At 43.1% G+C, this 18,549-nt stretch overlaps 1 protein-coding gene across 1 annotated transcript in view; it reads left to right on the plus strand.

Annotated features, from left to right (window-relative positions):
* PLCXD3 (phosphatidylinositol specific phospholipase C X domain containing 3) overlaps positions 1-18,549 on the plus strand; it is an 81,467-nt gene that overhangs the window by 58,301 nt on the left and 4,617 nt on the right. Inside the window, exon 3 of the mRNA XM_050986572.1 lies at positions 15,961-16,097. Within this exon, the coding sequence (XP_050842529.1) occupies positions 15,961-16,097 (137 nt within the window). The remainder of the gene's footprint in view (positions 1-15,960; positions 16,098-18,549) is intronic.

The following is an 18,549-nucleotide window of genomic DNA, read 5'->3' on the forward strand; positions in this document are numbered from 1 at the left end:
TGTGTTTGAAAATTCATGGCTGTCAGGTGAAGTCCCAGGTAACTGGAAGAAGGGGAATGTTGTACTCATTTTTAAGAAGGGTAGAAGGGAGGACCCTGGGAACTCTGACCTGTCAAGCTCCCATCTGTGACAGGGAAGATGCTAAAAGACTTCCTCATGGAAGATATACTAAGTCACTGGGAGAACAGGGAGATGATTCAAGACAGCCATCACAGCTTCATTGAGGGCAAGTATTGCCTGGCCAACCTGCTAGGCTTCTATGATGGAATGACCACAACAGTGGGCAGGAGATATCATCTGTGTGGACAGATGTCATCTCTGTGTAAAACCTTTGATGTGGTCCCCCACAACCCCTTTCTCTCAAAATCAGAGATGGATTTGTAAGTAGACTTTGGTGAATGAGGAATGGCTGAGATAGATATCCAGAGTATAGCTGTTAACAGCTCAGAGTCCTTCTGATGGACATCAGTGACAAGTTGTGTCCCTCAGATGACTTTTAAACATCCATTTTAACCCAAACAGTTCAGTTATTCCATGACCTCTTTGCTGAAGTGTTTCTCAACCAAGTACCTCTCTTTTCTTCTCTCCTTGGGGATTTTACTTTATTGCTGATGCATCCTCTGTAGTCCCTTGGTAAATTTTTACAAGATATATAATGTATTTTTTAGTCTACCTTTCCCTGTGGTTGGTAACCATGGTTCATTGCTGTGGAGTTCTTGTTAAATAAAATATGAGATCAATTCAAAAGTTATCAGTATTACTGGAAACATGAGACTTCTCACAATGTCTGCCTATTTTTAGTGCTGATCAGAACAGTAAGAGTGCTCCAAGCCACCAAATAATTTTTTGTTTTTAAAGGTAATTTGAGATCACATCAGTGGCATATTGTTTAATATTTTATTATCTTTGTAAAGAGTTTGGTCTACAGTTTTTAGTTTTCTAGATGTGACATCAAGTCCATGTTTTTTTTTAACCCGGAGATTACAAAGCCATTTTTTCTTTTTCCCATCAATGCCACTTTTTATTGACAACTGCCAGTATTTTGAAGTCTATTCTTTTTTTTTTTTTTCCCAAGAATGTTTCTTTCTGTTTTTCCCCAGGGAAAAGGCTATTTTAGCAAAATACTTTATGTCAAAACATTTCGATTTTCACTCCTATTAATTCAGTCTTGTCTTTAGATTTATGTTACACTCTTAATTGCAATATTTAATGCTGTTTCTATATTTACAGCTTTTCATTTTTTTTTATTCAGAAATAGGTCTTGAACTTTGTTTTGTGGAAAGGCCAAAATTTTTGTTTTGTTTTCTAATATTAAAAAAACCCCACATTTTGAAATGCTGGAGTTGCACAGAACAGCAGTTCTTGGTTTCAGAATCTTGGTTTCACATCTATTGAGTACCACAGTGGATGTCTAGCACTGAAGCATCCAGTGGATGTCTAGCACTGAAGCATCCAGCCTTCACCTGCCCCTTTGTATCACAGCTGATCAAGTGACAGTCTTTATGTCCCATTCTCAATATCCATTTTAACTTTACTCATGACATTTAGAACCTACAGTTTTATCTGCTGTCTATAAGGTGAAAACCACCAGCCAAGCAAAGCAGCAGTATTATGTCAATATTAATTATTATGTTAATATTAATTAACATGGTGTGCACAATCATAAGCACTGTAGAAGGATGGAGTTCTTCAGGGAGACTCTATGTTTAAGTAATCCTGTGGCACACTTCAGGATCCTTTACTTTTTTGCAGGAGACATGAATCAGAATCTGTCCTTAATTTTACTCTGAGAAAATTCAACTGCATTATTTTGGATAGAAGTTAAATGACCAAACTGCCTTCTCTAAGATCTAAGATTATTTGAACTCAAGGCACACAGCGTTTTGGCAGATGTAGTCTAGAGGTAGTGATTCAGGACTATGGAATGTGGAGGAGTCTGACTTAGCTTTTTGACTGATCTGAATTTTGCAGTCTGTCATGTTATGATGCCAGTGATGGTAGCATCTTGACTTTTCAAGACTGTTGGCTATAAGGTTGAGTTAAAAGAAAAAAATAGTATTATTGTTTGATTACAAAATATGCCAGTAATGAATGTTAGAAGGCGTTGCTCAGAGGTCAGCAGAACTATCTAGCAGAATGAAAGAAGCAGATATTGTTTCCTCTAGTGCCTCCCCAAAGCCTTCTCTAGGCAGAATAGCCCCAGCTCTCTCCTACTGATCGAGGTGCTTTAATTCTCTGATCATCTTTGTGGCCTTCTCTGGATCCACTCCAACAGGTACATGTCTTTCCTGTGCTGAGGGCCTGAGAGCTGGACACAGTGCTCTAGGTGAGGTCTCATGAGGGCAGAGGGGCATAATTACCTCCCTTGACCTGTTTGTCACACGTGGGATGGCCCAGTGCAGCTGGTAAATAATGCATGATGCAGTTGGTAAAGTGTTAAGGAGTGTATTATCAACTGAAATGGAGTTTGGAAATCAGAAATTAAGTTGGACTTGTTGGAAGTACCAGACTGTAGAAATGGTAGCTTTCCTCAAAGACCCTGGTTGTCTTTAATTTTGCCAGTAAGGACCTTGAATTCTGCTGTAAATAGGTTTGCTGCTGACACAAAGTAAGAGTCTGTCATTTTAACTGAGGAAAGCTGAGGGGTAACAAGACCTGGATGCCTGCAGGAGAAGTGAGATGAAATTCAGTGGTATAAAATGTAAGGTCATGATGTTGGCACATGCTTTCGTAAGGCAGGATCTCATCAGCTGGGATTGCCAGGCAAGGCAGCTGCTGTAGTGTCACCCATGGCTGGCTAAATCTTAGCCCTTGGTGGAAACCATGTAGAAAAAAGGGTGGTACCCTCATGTTATGCACCTAGACATTTACAGCATGCACAGAAAGATGCTGACACTACCGTCTAAGGTATGATAGGATATCTTTTCAGAGGTTCAATGCAATTTTGGTCATCCATGTTCTGAGTAGATAATACTGGCACAGCTGCAGAGAGGGACTACTAACTAGGATAAACAAGGGAGTGAATTGCTGAAGACATCAAGAAAGCCTATCTTGTTTATCCTGGCACAGTGAATCCTGAGAGGTTCTGTGATTACCTACTCACTGTAAATATCACGGGAATAAATACCAGTGAGGGAAAACAGTTTAGGCTAAGGGCCAGCATTCTTAGAAGAGCAACACTGACAAAATAAATTTAAGCTGGAAGTGAGAGAAGGGCTCCCTGCAGTGAAGTTTTCCAGCTGGAAAAGTGGGAGTGAGAAAACTGACTGCTTTTAAGATGAGCTTCATCAACTTTTGAAAAAGGAACAAAGATCATTAGTTAGCAAGTTCCTCCTGGACACCATTCTACAAAAGAATGTCGTGGCTGCTAAGTTGCCTTACCAAAGTGCCTCACCATAGCACTTGCTTTGTCACTGGAGATTGGAGGACAGGACCTCACTGTGCTCTGCTCCCCACTGGTCTGCTTGTGGGAGTCCTGGGAGAACTCTGGTCTTGGGACGTGGCATGGGAACTCCCACGTCAGGGTGGGGAAACAGGTGCTCTTGCAGTATTCATTCATGATCCCACTGATTGTTGAGGAGTCGGGGAAGTCAGTGTTAGGGGCACAGTTCCCACCTCAGCAGAAAGATAACCTGGTGAGCCTGTCTCCACCAGCTGTAACCAGGACAAACATTTCTCACTGTAAAAGAGCAGTGACTATTTTGTAATATCTCCTGGGTACTATATTTTAGATAATTATAATTGGCATAGTAAATGGTTTATCATATGAATGCTTTGGGCTTGTTAATTCTTGGTTGTGAGAAAAGTTGAGTAGAAGGAATGAGGAATAGCTCTGGGAAGGCTGCTCCTGGTAAATGATTCACAGCAATGCCCAGGATGCTATTTAGGAGGATAGTGCCTCTGAGATCCAGCTGATTAACAAAGATGGTTTAGCTGTGGGAGTCCAGAGCTAGAAGCCAAAAGATGTATAAATTATAATAAGCAGCTTGATCCTTCTCTGTGGTGAGGTGAAGCAGTTTTTGTGGAGGAGTTAATAGGAGAGTGCCTGTGGTCCAGGCACCAAGCTGGGGTTTTGGGGCACTGCTGCACTGGAGTTTGCCATGACAGCAGTGGAATAAGCATCCTTATTATATGTGCTGTGAATCTATTGGTACATGCCTTGCAATGGAAATGATAAAGCCAGCCTTGCAGGTGAAGGCTTGGTGAAGAAAATAAAAGAGGTGCCAGGAAGAAGTGATGCCTCAGGTGTAGAGAGGTGCAGCAGAGAGGAGTTTGTGGGCTAAATGAAATGTACTGGGAAAAGAGAATTGTGAATGTTGTTGATTCTATTTGTGAAATGGGAACAAACTTGAAGACTAGTTGTATATGACAAAAATATGTAAGAAAACATTTACATGTGATATTTTCAACCTTAGTGTTTTAGAAATATTGAAGTGTTTTGACAGTTTTAAGAGACGAAAGAGTGAGAAAAGAATGTTTAATTGGCTGTGCTGAACATGAGCTACACATTTAATATATTTTTAATTAACTAGAAAACTGTGTGTTCCTATGTCATTTTGTTTCCACCATCTAATTTTCTGACTTGTTTTAATCACAACATCATTCAAATCAGAGCTGTAATTATGCCCAATTTCTGTTACTTGGATGTGCTGCCTGAAACCCTTACTATATTCTTTGCTTCTTGCTGTCCAAATAGCACTAGGGATGAAAAACTACTCTTTCCTTTCTTTGGAGGTAATTCTTTCTCTTATAATTTTCCCTTTCAACTTTATTAGGTGGATTGCTTCATCATAATCTGTTTGCTGAATGTTTCATTAACAAAGCACATTTTCACCTTTATTCTAAATAGTAAGAAAGTACTAAACTCCTGGGAACCATAAGGTGCATCTCTTTACTGTAACTTTCTCTTATTTGAATATGGTTATTTTCCTTGCAATTTTCAACTTTGCCTTCCAAATGAATTATTCTGCATATGTATTTCTGAATAACATATTGTGGTATATACTGAATAAGGTACTATGGCAAACAGTCAGCTGCAGATTTTTACTTTTTGGTTGTCTCTGTATTCAATAGTAAAGAATTAAAATATTGGTGAGATTCACTTTCATTTAAGATAGCTGCAGAAAGAAACAGTTTTTCAGGCTACACTATTAGTCTGAAAAAATGCATGTTTTATCTATTTACTTAAGTAATTTCTATTTGTTGTAGCAATGATGTCAGTGGAAACTGCAATGATGTGTGAAATTCTGTTACAAGTCATACAGCAGAGAAGTAGTGCTGGCAGTCAGAAGTTTCTTAAATAAACCTTGCCCTCCACCTAACTGCTCTGCTTTCTCTGCTAATGTTAACTTTACTAACTTTTCCTGTTACTCAAAAGTGGGATTTTCATAATCACTCTTCTAATTCATCTGTTATTCAAGGTTCTGGGCAGGGCTAAATGCTTGTAAAAATCACCTCTTCTGCTTCGATGTGGTAGATTCTCTTTCATTCTTCTCCACATTAAATTTCAGAGTATTTCCGCCATGTACTACCTTCTACTTTTTTTTCCCCTCTGTCTTTCTTGAATCATTCAAATTTTACATTTTCAAGAATTTGAGTTTGTAACAAGGAGATGAGCCAGCAGCAGCAAGTGAAACTCCAAAAGGGGGGTAGCTGAACAGTTCTATGCTTCAAGTACCCAGGTAAGCTTCCCAGCAGGACAGCTCTTTGAAAGATCCCAGACAACACATGGTGGCAGCTCCTGGAGAAAACTAAGCCCTTGGCTGGGTCTGGTGGAGGAAACCTTGGCTGTGAATGGTCTGGTACTGGGTACAACATATATCTGTGTCAAAGGAGTTCCAGCTCTGCTGTCAGATTCTAACACCTGATCTGGATGCTTTCATACAGTGATTCAAGTGTAATGGGTGTATGAATAAATCATATCTCTTTTTTAAAGAACTAGAAGATAGGGGAGGAAAAAAACCCCAAGCCTGTAGCTGTTCCTTTGATTGGTGACAGATATTTTCTTCTGTAAAGCAGAGGTTTTCCATTTCACAGACAGTGGAATAAGTTCCAATTCCAGTTTCCATATTCCAGGCATATTGTCATTTATGTGGATTTTTTAATGTTTTTTGAACACTCAGATTTCTATGTGGAATTGGGAGCAGGACCAGCTGTCTCACACAGATAAAATATACCTCATCCAGGTACCTGTGTTAATGAGTGTTCAAGCTTTGTGTTTGTGCTACAAGAGGTTAAAAGGGCTAATGACTGAACACTGCTCTGACCTCCCTGATCACCACTCTGTGATCTCCAAGAGATAACTGATTAACGTAGAATCTTGGAATGGTTTGTGTTGTAAGAGACCTTTCAAAGGTCATACTATGCCAACCCCTGCCATGGTTCCTCTAGATTTGGTTGCTCAAAGCCCCATCCAAGCTGGACTTGAACACTTCCAGGTATGGGGCATCTGTGTTTTCTCTGTCTCAGCACCCTCATGGCAAAAAATTGTTTCCTAACATCTAATCTGAACCTGCTCTTTTTTAGTTTGAAGACATTCCTCTTGTCTCGTCACTCTGTGCCCTTGTGAAGAATTCCTCTTCAGCTTTCCTGTAGGCCTCATTTAGGTCCTGGAATGTGCTCCATGGTCTCCCTAAAGCCTTCTCTTCATGCGAGCAATCCCAGTTCTCTCAGTCTCTGTTCACAGGAGAGGTGCTCCAGCCTTCTTCTTCAGCCCATCATCTTCATGGCCTCCTCTGGACTTATTCCAAGGTCCATTTCCTTCTTTTTTTGGGAGCTCCAGACTTGTTTCACCCCAGTGGAGCTGAGAGGCAGAATCCCCTCCTCCAGCCTCCTGGCCACGCTGCTGTGGGTGCAGCCCAGCTTGGCTTTCTGGGCTGCAAGTGCACATTGCTGAGTCATGTTGGGCTTCTCATCCACCAACACCTCAAAGTACATCCCCGCAGGACTTTTCTCAATCCCATCAGCCCCCAGCCTGGGGATTGGCCTGACCCATGTGCAGGACCTTGCATCTGACCTTGAACTTCATGAGTTTGCAAAGAACTGCCTCTCAAGCCTCTCAAGGTCCCCCTGGATGCTGTCCCTTCCCGCCCATGCGTTGATTCCCCCACACAGCTCAGGTTCATCAGCAAACTTACTAGGGAATCCTCAATCCCACTGTCCATGTGACCAGCAAAGATGTTAAACAGCACCAGTCCCATACCAATCCTTGGGGAGCACCACTTGACACAGCTTCCCACCGGGACATTGAGCCACTGTCCACAGCGCTTCAAGTGTGACTGTCCAGCCAATTCATTATCCACCAAGTGATCCATCCACCAAATCTCTGTTCCCTCAGTTTAGAGACAAGGATATCATGACCATGTCAAATGCTTTGCACAGCTCCAGGTTAGAGAACCAATTGATGAGATTTTCCTATTTGATCTGCTGAATCACTGAGAAAAAAACAGCCTTTGAACAGAGACATCCTCACAGCAAGTAATTCTTTTCCTTTAAATCCTTTGGCTATTGTATATTTTCCATACAAGGGTAATTACATGTTTTACAAGCCTTTTTCAGTCATAATGTAAAAGCTAAACACCATAGTTTGTATGGCAGCAGCTCAGACTTTTAGCTCTGTCTTTTCAGTTCCCTACTGCAATAACCAAGAGAGTAGCCAAAATACTACAGCTGTCTACTTAAAGAGAGCTCGTATACTACAGTGTCCACTGAGTCCTTTTCCTTCTGCCTGCATTCCTAATGCTATTAGTTAATGATCTAGATGCAATGGCTAAAAACAGGGAAAAAGGGAAAAATGGGATGTTGAACGTTAATTACCTCCAGAAACTACCATTTTCTGCCATTAAATATCCCATTACATTTTTGTACAAGGAATATTCCTTTTGAGCTCAGGAATATTCCTTTTGAGCTCATTTCTGCCTCCCTTTAAAAATGAAACCCAGAAAGCCAACGCCAGTTCAAAAGCCATGCTGCTAAATGTAATTACATTAAAAGATGCATCTGACCCCAGCATGCTTGTCTATGGCATTTGAATAGATGCATTTCCAAATTTTATAAAGCAATTGAGGGTGACTAAATTACAGACAAGCTTTTCAGAAGAATAGATTCAAGGTTGTTAGATATTAATGTAGGTTGTTCTTGCAACACGGCAGTTCATGTGCAGTAATGTCCACTCAAGATCCAGGGAAAGCAATTCCCACTTATTCCCAAATTTTGTGATTTGAGTCAATCTGATCTTGGTGGTGCCAGTTTTATGACAATGCTCCTGCTGCCTAAAGCTGTGGAAGTGCATCTGGGGAGTTCTTTTCCAGCCTTTTTGTGCTGAGCTCGTGTAGATCTCTGTGCTTCTGTTAATTTGCTCCTTGTTTGTCCCATTTCAGCAGTTAGTGAGGACATGTTACAAACCAAAACTTGTCAATGAATCAGGGACAGAGGGAGAGCCAAACCACTTGTTCTGTTTCTGTTGATTCAGACCAGTTCCATGTGCTGTGTTAATTTTGTGACTACAGGTCTCTTAGCACAACTGAGAGAATTGCAAATTTTGATCAGGGAGTGGAAACAAATGGCTAGAATATAAAAGAGGAGGACCTTTTAAAGTAGTTTTGCCACAGGGAAAATTATGGTAGAATGGTGTAGTGTGGAATAGTACCTCAGGCTCATCCTTTGCAGGGAAACTTATTTACAGATGCAGAGTAAATCTTCAAAAGGAGCAGAGTGAGGGCATGGTAAACACTCTTGAGCAGCTTGCCACAGTGCCATTATTTCTGGGTACTCCAGGTGAAGCAAATGAGGATGCATAAGGATTTCTGTGTAGGGGTGCTCTGACTACACAGAAAGGTTGTGACATCTCCCTCACTGGGGGCTTATAAATAGATTAAACTGAACCAGGAGTGGTTTGTATCACTGATCTTAGTGCAGTTGATCCTGTTGAAGGTGGGCTGGATGAACTTGGATGACTTTTCTAAGTTCTTTCCAGTCGTGATTTTCATACTTCAGTGACACGCAGGAAATCCGCTGCTCCCACTGGAGCGATGAATTCTCAGCATCCTTGAAAAGCCAAGGTGAACATATGCTGAATTATGGCTCTAGAATTCAGTGTTGTTGCAGACAGTGGTAAAATTGAATGGAGAGCAGGGAGATTAAGGAATATAGGGATGCTGAGTCAGGCTTGTGTAAGCACAGCCTCCTGCAAAGGGGTGCTGGTTTTGTTCGGCCATAACAGCTATTTGCAAAAGGCTGCAGGGAGCAGGGTGTGTGCTTCACTGGAGAGGGAAGAAATGCCACATGTCACTTTGCCCTGAGCATGGAGACCTGCTGCAGTTCTCACTGGTGTTACTGGGAATGAGCACTTAATGCTCGGCAGCATCACACCCTGTGAATGGGACCAATTTCTCACTGTGGATTAGGTTGTGCTGACTCCCTGAACTCCAGAAGAAAATGTGTTCTCTGCCTTTAGTGATCAAACTCTCATTAAACAGTGAATAGCCATTCTGTTTTGTGTTTGTGAAGTTGCTTTTCCTTCTCCTCTCCTGTGAAAGCTCTGCAGAGAGGAACGGCTGTTCCGCCACGGGAGGTCCTGTCTTACAGCACTGCTGTCATTAGTCTTCTGTCACACTGTTGGGCTTTCATGACTCAGGCATTTAAAAAAACCAAATAACCAACCCTCTTCCTGAACTAAAATAGCCTAAGAACAGTATTTTAAAGACAAATCTTAATACAAACAATTAGGTCATATTTTCTTTCTGAAAGCTTTTAATGGGACTATGATTTTACTGCTTGAACTGAAGCAAGTTGAATGCTTAATTGTTATTTTTGAACAAAATTCAATGCCATTGAAGTAACTCGAGAGCTTTGATAGATTAAAAAAAAAGAAGAGGTCTTGAATATTCAGTAACTTTAAAAAGGGCTATGCCTGTTTTGTAGTTGAGGTCAGTATTTCTCAGCAGATCTCTAATACATCAGAAAATGGTTCCTGAAAGAGGCGAAAAACTTAAAAATAAATATGTGCACATTTCTGCTTATATAAGCAAGCAAGCAGAACAGGGAAAATAGAGGTAATAAAATAAGTGTCAAAGCTGAGCCTAGATTTTACTGTCTTGTAAGTGAAAATTGCTGTAGCAATGCTGTGTGAGAAAGTACATGACCCCTCAAAAAAAACCAAAACGGCCGAGGGTGACGATGTAAGGCATGCTTGCAGTCATGATGTAAACCATCCTGATACCCAGTCATGCTCAAGTTATGAGTACCTCTGACTAACCTAGTGCAGTGCCACCTGAGATAAAAACTTAGATCTCAGAAGAAACACAGGCGCATCGAGCATCTCTGTGTGACTTTGCATTGTCCAGCTTAGGTAAGTCCCTACACCCAGATCTCCTCCATGTCGTGGCTTAAGAGGAAATGAAGTTTTTTGTGATGGTGTGGGCAAGCCAATCAGTGTTCAGATTTAATATTGGCACCTGGTTTGTCCACTGAGGGCATGGATACGCCTCTGAGAACACAGGGGTTAAAAGCTGTGATCTCCCAGGGGAACTTCCTCTTTGAGTCCCGCTTGAGAGTGAGCAGACCTCAACCCTCCCTGCCCAGATCTGGCTGGGCAGGGGGGGAGGGGAGCCATGTGGCCAGAGAGAGAGAGGTAGGACAGGCCTGGGCCCAAGGGTGGAGGAGAACATTGCAAGGGCTTCGGGCAGCCATCCTCCATTCCCCACCCCCCCTCCCGGAGAGGGAGAGAGAGACAGAGCCGGTGCCGGTGATAGTGGCCCGGCGTGAAGGAGAAGGGGGGGGGGTGCCCAGCAGGGCAGCCAGGCGTGGGAGTTGATGAAGTAAACCGGCAGAGAGCTCGGGACTTTTAACCCCTCCGAGGAAGATGGGAATCTTGCAAAAGCTGAGTCTTCCTGAAGTTGATGAGATTGAGAAGATATTGAGATTGATGAGATGTTGAGAAGAATTCTAGGTGGGAGGAGATGATGGAGTGGCTTTGGGCTGGACTTTTCTTGTGTAGCCACAGCAGAACCACGGGTGTTTCTGTGACACAGAGGCTGCGTTCTAGGGGGAGGTGATGGCTCAGAGCCAAGAGAGTGCAGTGATGTGGAGGAGTGTGAACAGAGACGACGGGTGAGGAGGGTGGTGGTGGTGCCCTCCGCTTCGAAGAAGAGAAGAGGAAGAAGACGATCTCTGTTCAAGAGACCCCTCGGCCCCAGGGGGTGAAATTTGGGGGGGACAAGTGTCCCAAAAGGAGAAGGACTGTGCTCCCTTTGGAACTGGTCAAAGTATCCTTAAAATGAAAAACCCTAGAAGCAGCTCTGATCCATGTGTAGTGGTGAGAGCACTGGACATGGAAAGAATGTGGCGCAAGAGGGACTCCTCTCTTCTCGAGAGACTGAGAATCGACTGTCTGAAGGGTGGCAATGAAATTGGAAATTTGGTGGGGGGAGGAGGAAGAATTTGGAAGGTTTTCATCTTGTGTTCTATTGTGTTTTGTGTGTCTTCCTTTGTAGTTGTAGGTTAATAAATGTTTTTTTTTCCTTTTAACCTTAAGTTGGAGCCTGCTTTGCTCTGTCTCTGATCACATCTCACAGTAGGTGCCAGGGAAGGAGGTGATCTCGTGGGGGCACTGGCATTGCGCCAGGCTCAAGCCATGACACTCCACTCTCCCCCTTCTCGTGCAGTCTTTGGCAGGTGTAAATGCTGCTCCAGAAGGCTGCTGGCTATCCGGGTGGTGGATCTGTCTGCTTCTGTGGAGGTGCAGAGGTGGTGGCTGGGGCTGGACCACAGCCCTTCCCATGAGGTCCTTCCACACCAGTCAGTCACATGGCTTTACTCCCACCATCCTGGCAGTGAGGGGAAGCTGTCTGGCACCTCCTCCTTTCCAGTTTGTGAAAAAGAAATGAGATACTCTGCATGTTCCTTCAGGCCAGAAAATTTATCACCAAGATAAATTGAGGAAACATGCCATTCACCTCCTTCCCTGCCAGTACTCAAGCCCCCCAGCCTTGTGTCTTTGTCCTCCCTAGACCACTGTTTCCATTAACCCCTCTGCATCCACCAGGGATGCGGAAAAGCTAATTGACTTCAGATGCTGGTATGTGGGGCAGTGCTGCACTGGCCTGGCAGGATCAGATCTGGCCAACTCCACTCCAGGTCAGAGGAACTGCAGCAGAATGAAAAGAGTGCCCCAGGAAGTGAGGTAAGAGGAGAGGACTCCTGGCACAGCTCTTGTGGAGGAGCACACCTACTCTCCTCCCTGGCTCTGTGCAAAAACAAGCAGCACCTTCTGTGCACATGGCTCTGGGTAACATGGTGGGTTTGGAACCCGTAGGCATCATTACAAATGATTCCTTGTGAGAACTGGGATGTGGCCATAAGGGCTGGACTGTCTCAGCTGTGGAAGGCACCCTCTCCATAGGAGAGCCAGGACCTGCCTAACACAGAGGCAGTGATGCTCCTAGGGGTTTGCAGGCTGAGAGGCTTCTGCTTGTGCATAAAATAATTTCTTACCTACCCAGCAAGATGGGCTGGGTTTGAGTAGCATGGTTTGGTAGAGGGGGGTGCTACAGGGATGGCTTCTGTGAGAAGCTTCTACAACCTTACTCCATGTCTGACAGAGAACCATATAAGAATATCTATGAAGATTATTGTACATACTGGTCTTTGGTGAGCTCAGTCATGTTGGTGGTTTGTTCGCCTGAGTAAAACCCTTGGTGAGAACAATCACTAGTTTGAGGCACGATTTGGAAATTACAAGGCTGGGTGAGCAAGGTTTGTACTACTACCACAAAGGCACCCCGAGGAATGTTATAGCAGGCTATATTCAATATTTAATATTCACTGAAACTGAGCAATGTGTGGTTTTTAGAGTCATTGGTGTGATCCACTCAAGACGGCACATGGGGTAGAGATCATCTGTATGGTTTTTGTATTAACTTTTGTCACAAAGAGAGCTACGGTGCCTACATGAAATCTTTAAGGTCGGTGGAATGTTTTCTTTGACTACCTTTTTTTTTAATAGGATTGTGTTATTTGGCTTTGCTATGCAAATAAGCTTTTTGTTTGATAATGTGATTCATTTCTGACTTACCTTTAAATGCTTTCTAGTCTCATGAACAAAAGATTTCCGTGACTTTATCTAGCAATTTACGTATGAGCAGAGGGTCACACATTGCTGTGTGAAATATCAGTAAAACAAAAATAACCCATTCAATGAACCAAGCCAGCTGTGGATGAAATGGCAGGGCAGGCTGACTTTAGGACAAAGTGAAAGGAGGCATGACGTTTTGGTGGAGTCTAACTTACTAAGAACACATCAGGAAAAGGAAAATAGCATTTTGGTCAATATGGGTCAGTGTATGGACAGCCAACTGTACAGTGTGAAGAAAGAATGACATCAGAACCAGCTTCAGAACAAGTAAAAGACAGCAAAAGGAGTTAATTATGCCAGGAGGGAGGGAGGAAGGGAGGAAGGGAGGAAGGGAGGAAGGGAGGAAGGGAGGAAGGCCGGTAGGTGAAGCGATGACGTGAGGCCTGGCTGCCTTCTGAACGCGTAACTTACGTCCTTCCGTCACTTACCTTCCTACGGATGCCTTACCTATGCCTCCAGACTGCCTTCCTGACTGTCCGTACCCTTCCTTCCTTCGTGACACTGCCGGGAAGGTACCGGAAGGCCTTCCTCCACTTCCTGCCGTTCCTGCACGTGTCCGTCCTTCCTTGCCTTCACTTCCCCTTCTCCGACCTTTCCGTTCCCTGCCGGCAGCCTGCGGAGGCCGTCCTGAAGCCGGCCGTGCCGGCCTCCTGCCGCCTTCCTTCCGTGCCTTCCTGCCTTGGCCTTCCTTCATGTCCTTCCGGCCGTGCCTTCCTTACTTGCCTGGCGTCCTGCCCTGCCTTCCTTCCGTTCCGGCCTTCCTGTGCCTGCCGCTTACTGCTTCCGTACGTCATTCCGTTCAGGCCTGCCGGTTCGAAGCCGTACGGCACTTCCGGTCCGGCAGGCCGGCCGTGCCGTGCCTGCCTGACCGTCCTTCCGTGCTATGCCGTCCGTCCTGCCTTCCGTCACTTCCGGAAGGAAGGAAGGATTTGTGCCTGCCTACAATGAATCAGTCAACTTTTAAACCTCTAACTCCTTGGGCTTAAATAGGATGGTATTAAATACAAAAGCAACATACTGCCATCTTGTAGGTTCGACCTTGTATTTGTGCTGAGTTCAGCAGTGCCTTTCACATGTGAAGATGCGGTGGAGTTTACAGCTGCTCTGAGCTGCCTTTTGTCACCTTGGTGGTGTATGCTGTTCTGCTGAAATCTGTCCTTGTTCTGGTTGCTTGCAGATCTTTTCAAGCAGTCCAGGCATTGCCAGGTATTTTAACGCCTGACCTATGCCCTGTTACAGTTCTGCAGAGTGCAGCTTTTCAGGGTTACATAAACTCACATCTAAAGGTGCTGGCTGGGCTCATAAACAGCAGAATGCTTGAGTCTGGTTTTATGAGCTGGTGTGCAAACATACAAGTGCTTCAGTCACACTGAATCAATGACTGAAATAAAATGTATTGCTGATATGTGGATCTTACAGTAGATTCAAGTACATTTTGGTGAAATAAAACCTTGGTATTCTCCTGTGAAATCACAGAGGGGAATAATTTTAGCTGCTTGGGTTTTATTCGGTATTAAATTATTTTTAAAACTGATTCTAGTAGCCACTGACAAGTCCAATCTCTGTCTGCTAACAGTTCTCTTTTCTTTAGACCTGTTTTCCCAAAGCTTTTGAGAAAAGATATAGGTTCAACATGTTCACCTTCATTTAAAATACTCTCAGACCAAAATTTTCCACATACCTTGTGTCTGTGAAAAAGGCTGCATAGCATGCTGGTTAGGGGAAATCACAGATTTATAGATCTTAGAGCAAAGGGAGAACACAGTGTTCATCTAAACTGACTGCAGCCCAGCCCAGACTTCAGGTTCTTTTATTTAGCTCAACAGCTTGAGGTTGACCAAAAGTATAATTTTGGAACGATACCCAGGCTTGATTTAAAGACTACTGCAGAGTCACAGTCATTGGGATTTTGTACCAATGGTCAATTACCCTTTCTCTGAAAAATGCCCTTTCTCTGAAAAATACCCTTTCTCTGAAAAATGTGTACCTTATTTTTTTGGAACTCTGTTAACTTCTTTCTTCTGAAACCTGGATTTTGCTGCTTGACAGCCTCAGGAGGACTAAGAAACCTTTTATTTTTCTCACAGATGTTTCTTGTGATTGTTAGTTTGCATTTGCACAGAAAAATGTCAGAAAAATTCTTTATGTTCAGAAGCACAGTTAGGCAGATATCCTTTAGACTCCAGTATTCCTGTGCTAATGATCTGGCATAATTAAAATCTGCCATCCTAGAAAAGAGTTGATATGACTGTGGTGTTTTCTATTTCAGTTACCAACCACTGGTTTATTATTAAGTCTAATTAATTCATGGCTTGGGAATCAGTACTGATGAAGAAAGGGTCTTTGGTATATGCTGTACTTATACTGTAGGAATCATGGTTGTTTCTGTGTTCCTTGAAATATTATTTTCCTCATTTCCTTGACTCTATCAAACATGCATTGCAAATGGCTTGAGTTCTCTGTTAGTGGTTTTTCCATAAGCAATTCCCTTGGAGTCATGTGGCCAGATGATATCAAAAAGTGTCTGGTCCGTGGTCCAATTTTGCCTTTGTGCCTAGGCAAAATCAATAGTTACTCTAAGCCTGCATTATCTTTCTTCCATTCTTTTCCACTGAGAAATTGAAGTGCAATCAACATATTATTTCCCCAGAGAATGAAAATTAAAAAGAGTTTTTAAAATGCTTGAGCAGTAACCTGTGTCCTCTCTCACTTGGTGTCTTTCCCTTAGGATCTAAGTGCGATCGATGGGAGGCACTGTCAGTAGATCCTGCCTTGATGCATTTGTCTCACTGATTTATGAGTAATTATTGTTCCTCTTTTCTCCTTAGGGCTCTTCCTGCAATGATGGAGTGGGTCCGAACTCAGAAAGCAGGAGAGAGTGGTGTGAATATTATCACTGCAGATTTTGTAGAACTTGGTGACTTTATCAGCACAGTCATAAAGCTCAACTATTCTCTGGATGAAGGTGAAGATGACACTACTTGATAGTACTGTGATATGTGTGTTGTTGCGTTATTCAGAATTTGAAAAAAAAGAAAGATTGTACTCTAAAAGGATTACATTGTAAAACACTCATCTTCTTGTAACACACTGAGGTGTTTAGGGCTTTAGTGGGTGGGCATAAGGGAAATGTTTTCATCATTTATGATCATTTTTCATATTTGTGTTTAGTGTGAAGAGCAAAACTAAACATGTTTACAGTGTTTGATAAAAGAAGGCCATTTACAGGTTCTCCATGAGGTACCAAATGTGATTCATGTGTCTTTTGTGGTTATGAACAGTGCCAAGAAATTTGTTGTTTTCGAGCAAGGGGATGTGTATATTGTCCTCTTCCTGCTCACAGCAGGATTCCCAACGGTGTGAGCATTGCACCAGGAGACTGAGGACAGTATATCTGGCACACAAATTTCAAGCTGCTACATTTCATCTGTTAGGTGGTTTAACTGATCATATTTATCAATGAGCTGCAGGTTTAAATGCCTTTGTGATGTAAATCCAAAGTCATGCTTCTATCACATGCATAATCAGTAGGCAGTAAACACGACGTGCTATGTACCATAATCAGTGGACAGTGAACATCATGTACTGTGTAGCTTGCACAGATGAAATCCTGCTTGCTTTTCATTCTCAAAATGGGGTTTTCCAATGTCTCTGCCTCAGATCAAGCCAGCAGGTATGTGATACTGGCCTAACTCTGTAATCACAGGATGGCCTGGGTTGGAACCTTAAAGATCATTTGGTTCCAACACTCTGGCCATTGGCAGGACATTTTTTCACTAGACCAGGTTGCTCCGAGCTCCATCCAAAGCCTGGCTTTACACACTTTCAGGCATGGGGCATCCACAGCTTCACTTGCCAACATGTTCTAGTGTCTCATCACCCTCACAGCAAAGAATTTTTTCCTAATATCTAATCTAAACCTACTTTCAGTAGCCATTCCCCCTTGGCTGTCACTACATGCCCTTGTAAAAAGTCCACCTTTCTTGTAGACTCCCATCAGGTAATGGATGGCCAAAATTAGGTCACCCCAAAGCCTTCTCTTCTCCAGATGGAACAATCCCAACTCTCTCAGCCTTTCCTCATGGGAGAGGTGTTCCATCCCTCTAATCAACTTCATGGCCTCCTCTGGACTTGCTCTAGCAGGTCTGTGTCCTTTTTATGCTGGGACCCCATCTCTGGATGCAGTGCTCCAGGTGGGTCTCACCACAGCAGAGCAGAGCAGAGGGGCAGAATCCGCTCCCTGCCCTGCTGCCCACGGGGCTCTGGATGCAGCCCAGGACACGTTTGGCTCTCTGGGCTGTGAGTGCCATGGCAGGGCATGTGCAGCCTCTCACCCACAGCACCCCAAGTCCTTCTGGGCAGGGCTGCTCTGGGGCTGTCCATGCCCAGCCTGTGCTGGTACCAGGGGCTGCCTGTGCACTTAGTTTTGTTAAACCATATGAAATTCCCATGGACACACTTCTTGAGCTTGTCCACATTCATCTGGATGGTATCCCATCCTTCAGGTGTGTCAACAGCGCCACTCAACTTGGTGTTACCTGCAAATTTGCTGAGGGTGCACTTGATTCCTTCATCTATGTCATTAATGAAGATATTAAATAATGCTGATCACAATATGAACTCTGAAGAACAGCTGCTGGTCCATATTTTCCCTGGTTCCATCAGGAACACAGTTAGGCCAGCTTTGAGCGCCACTTCTCCCCAGGATTAATCTTAAGTAAGAGCCTGATCCTATGTTCTGAATATGAAAACAAGTGTGTTTAGTGTGGATTGAGCACATGGTGAGCTGTGCATACTCTAACACAGACAGTATTTTGTCCCGTGGTGGAAACCTGATTTCTGCAAGACTGAAACTGCACTTAAAAATAGATGCAGTCTAAGCTTCTCTTTAAGGCAGCTATGAGCAGAACACTTTTCCACTGATTACAAAAAATCAGTGCCAGTTTCATCAGTGAAAAGTTCCTGTACAAAAGAATGTAGTAGTTCAATTCTAGCTAATAGCAGTACTCTATAGTCCTTAAATTGTCTGTGGGACATAATACTGCATCACACAAGATTGAAAATCTACTGAATGGCACTGTTCCAGCAACAAAATCATTGATCATCCTAGCTTTAAAGAAACGTGTATAAAAAAGAAACGGAAAATTTGGAAATTTATAAAATGAGAGCTTTGCAACTGTATGACACCTAACTAGATAAAACACAGGCAGTCTTATCTCCTGGACACATCAATACAGACATACACAACTTTGGAAAGTAAAACATCTCATCTGTACAAAACAATAGATGCTATTGTAAGATAGCATCTTACAAGGAAATGGACTTTGAAATATTGCAAGGATTTATGGGATAGAATTAAGGTCAAATTTCTGTTGATATTACTAGAACTTTTGGTTGAGTAAGAAGAGAGAATTGAT

Source organism: Serinus canaria, chromosome Z (genome assembly GCF_022539315.1).
Source record: "Serinus canaria isolate serCan28SL12 chromosome Z, serCan2020, whole genome shotgun sequence".
Classification (NCBI taxonomy): Eukaryota; Metazoa; Chordata; class Aves; order Passeriformes; family Fringillidae; genus Serinus; species Serinus canaria.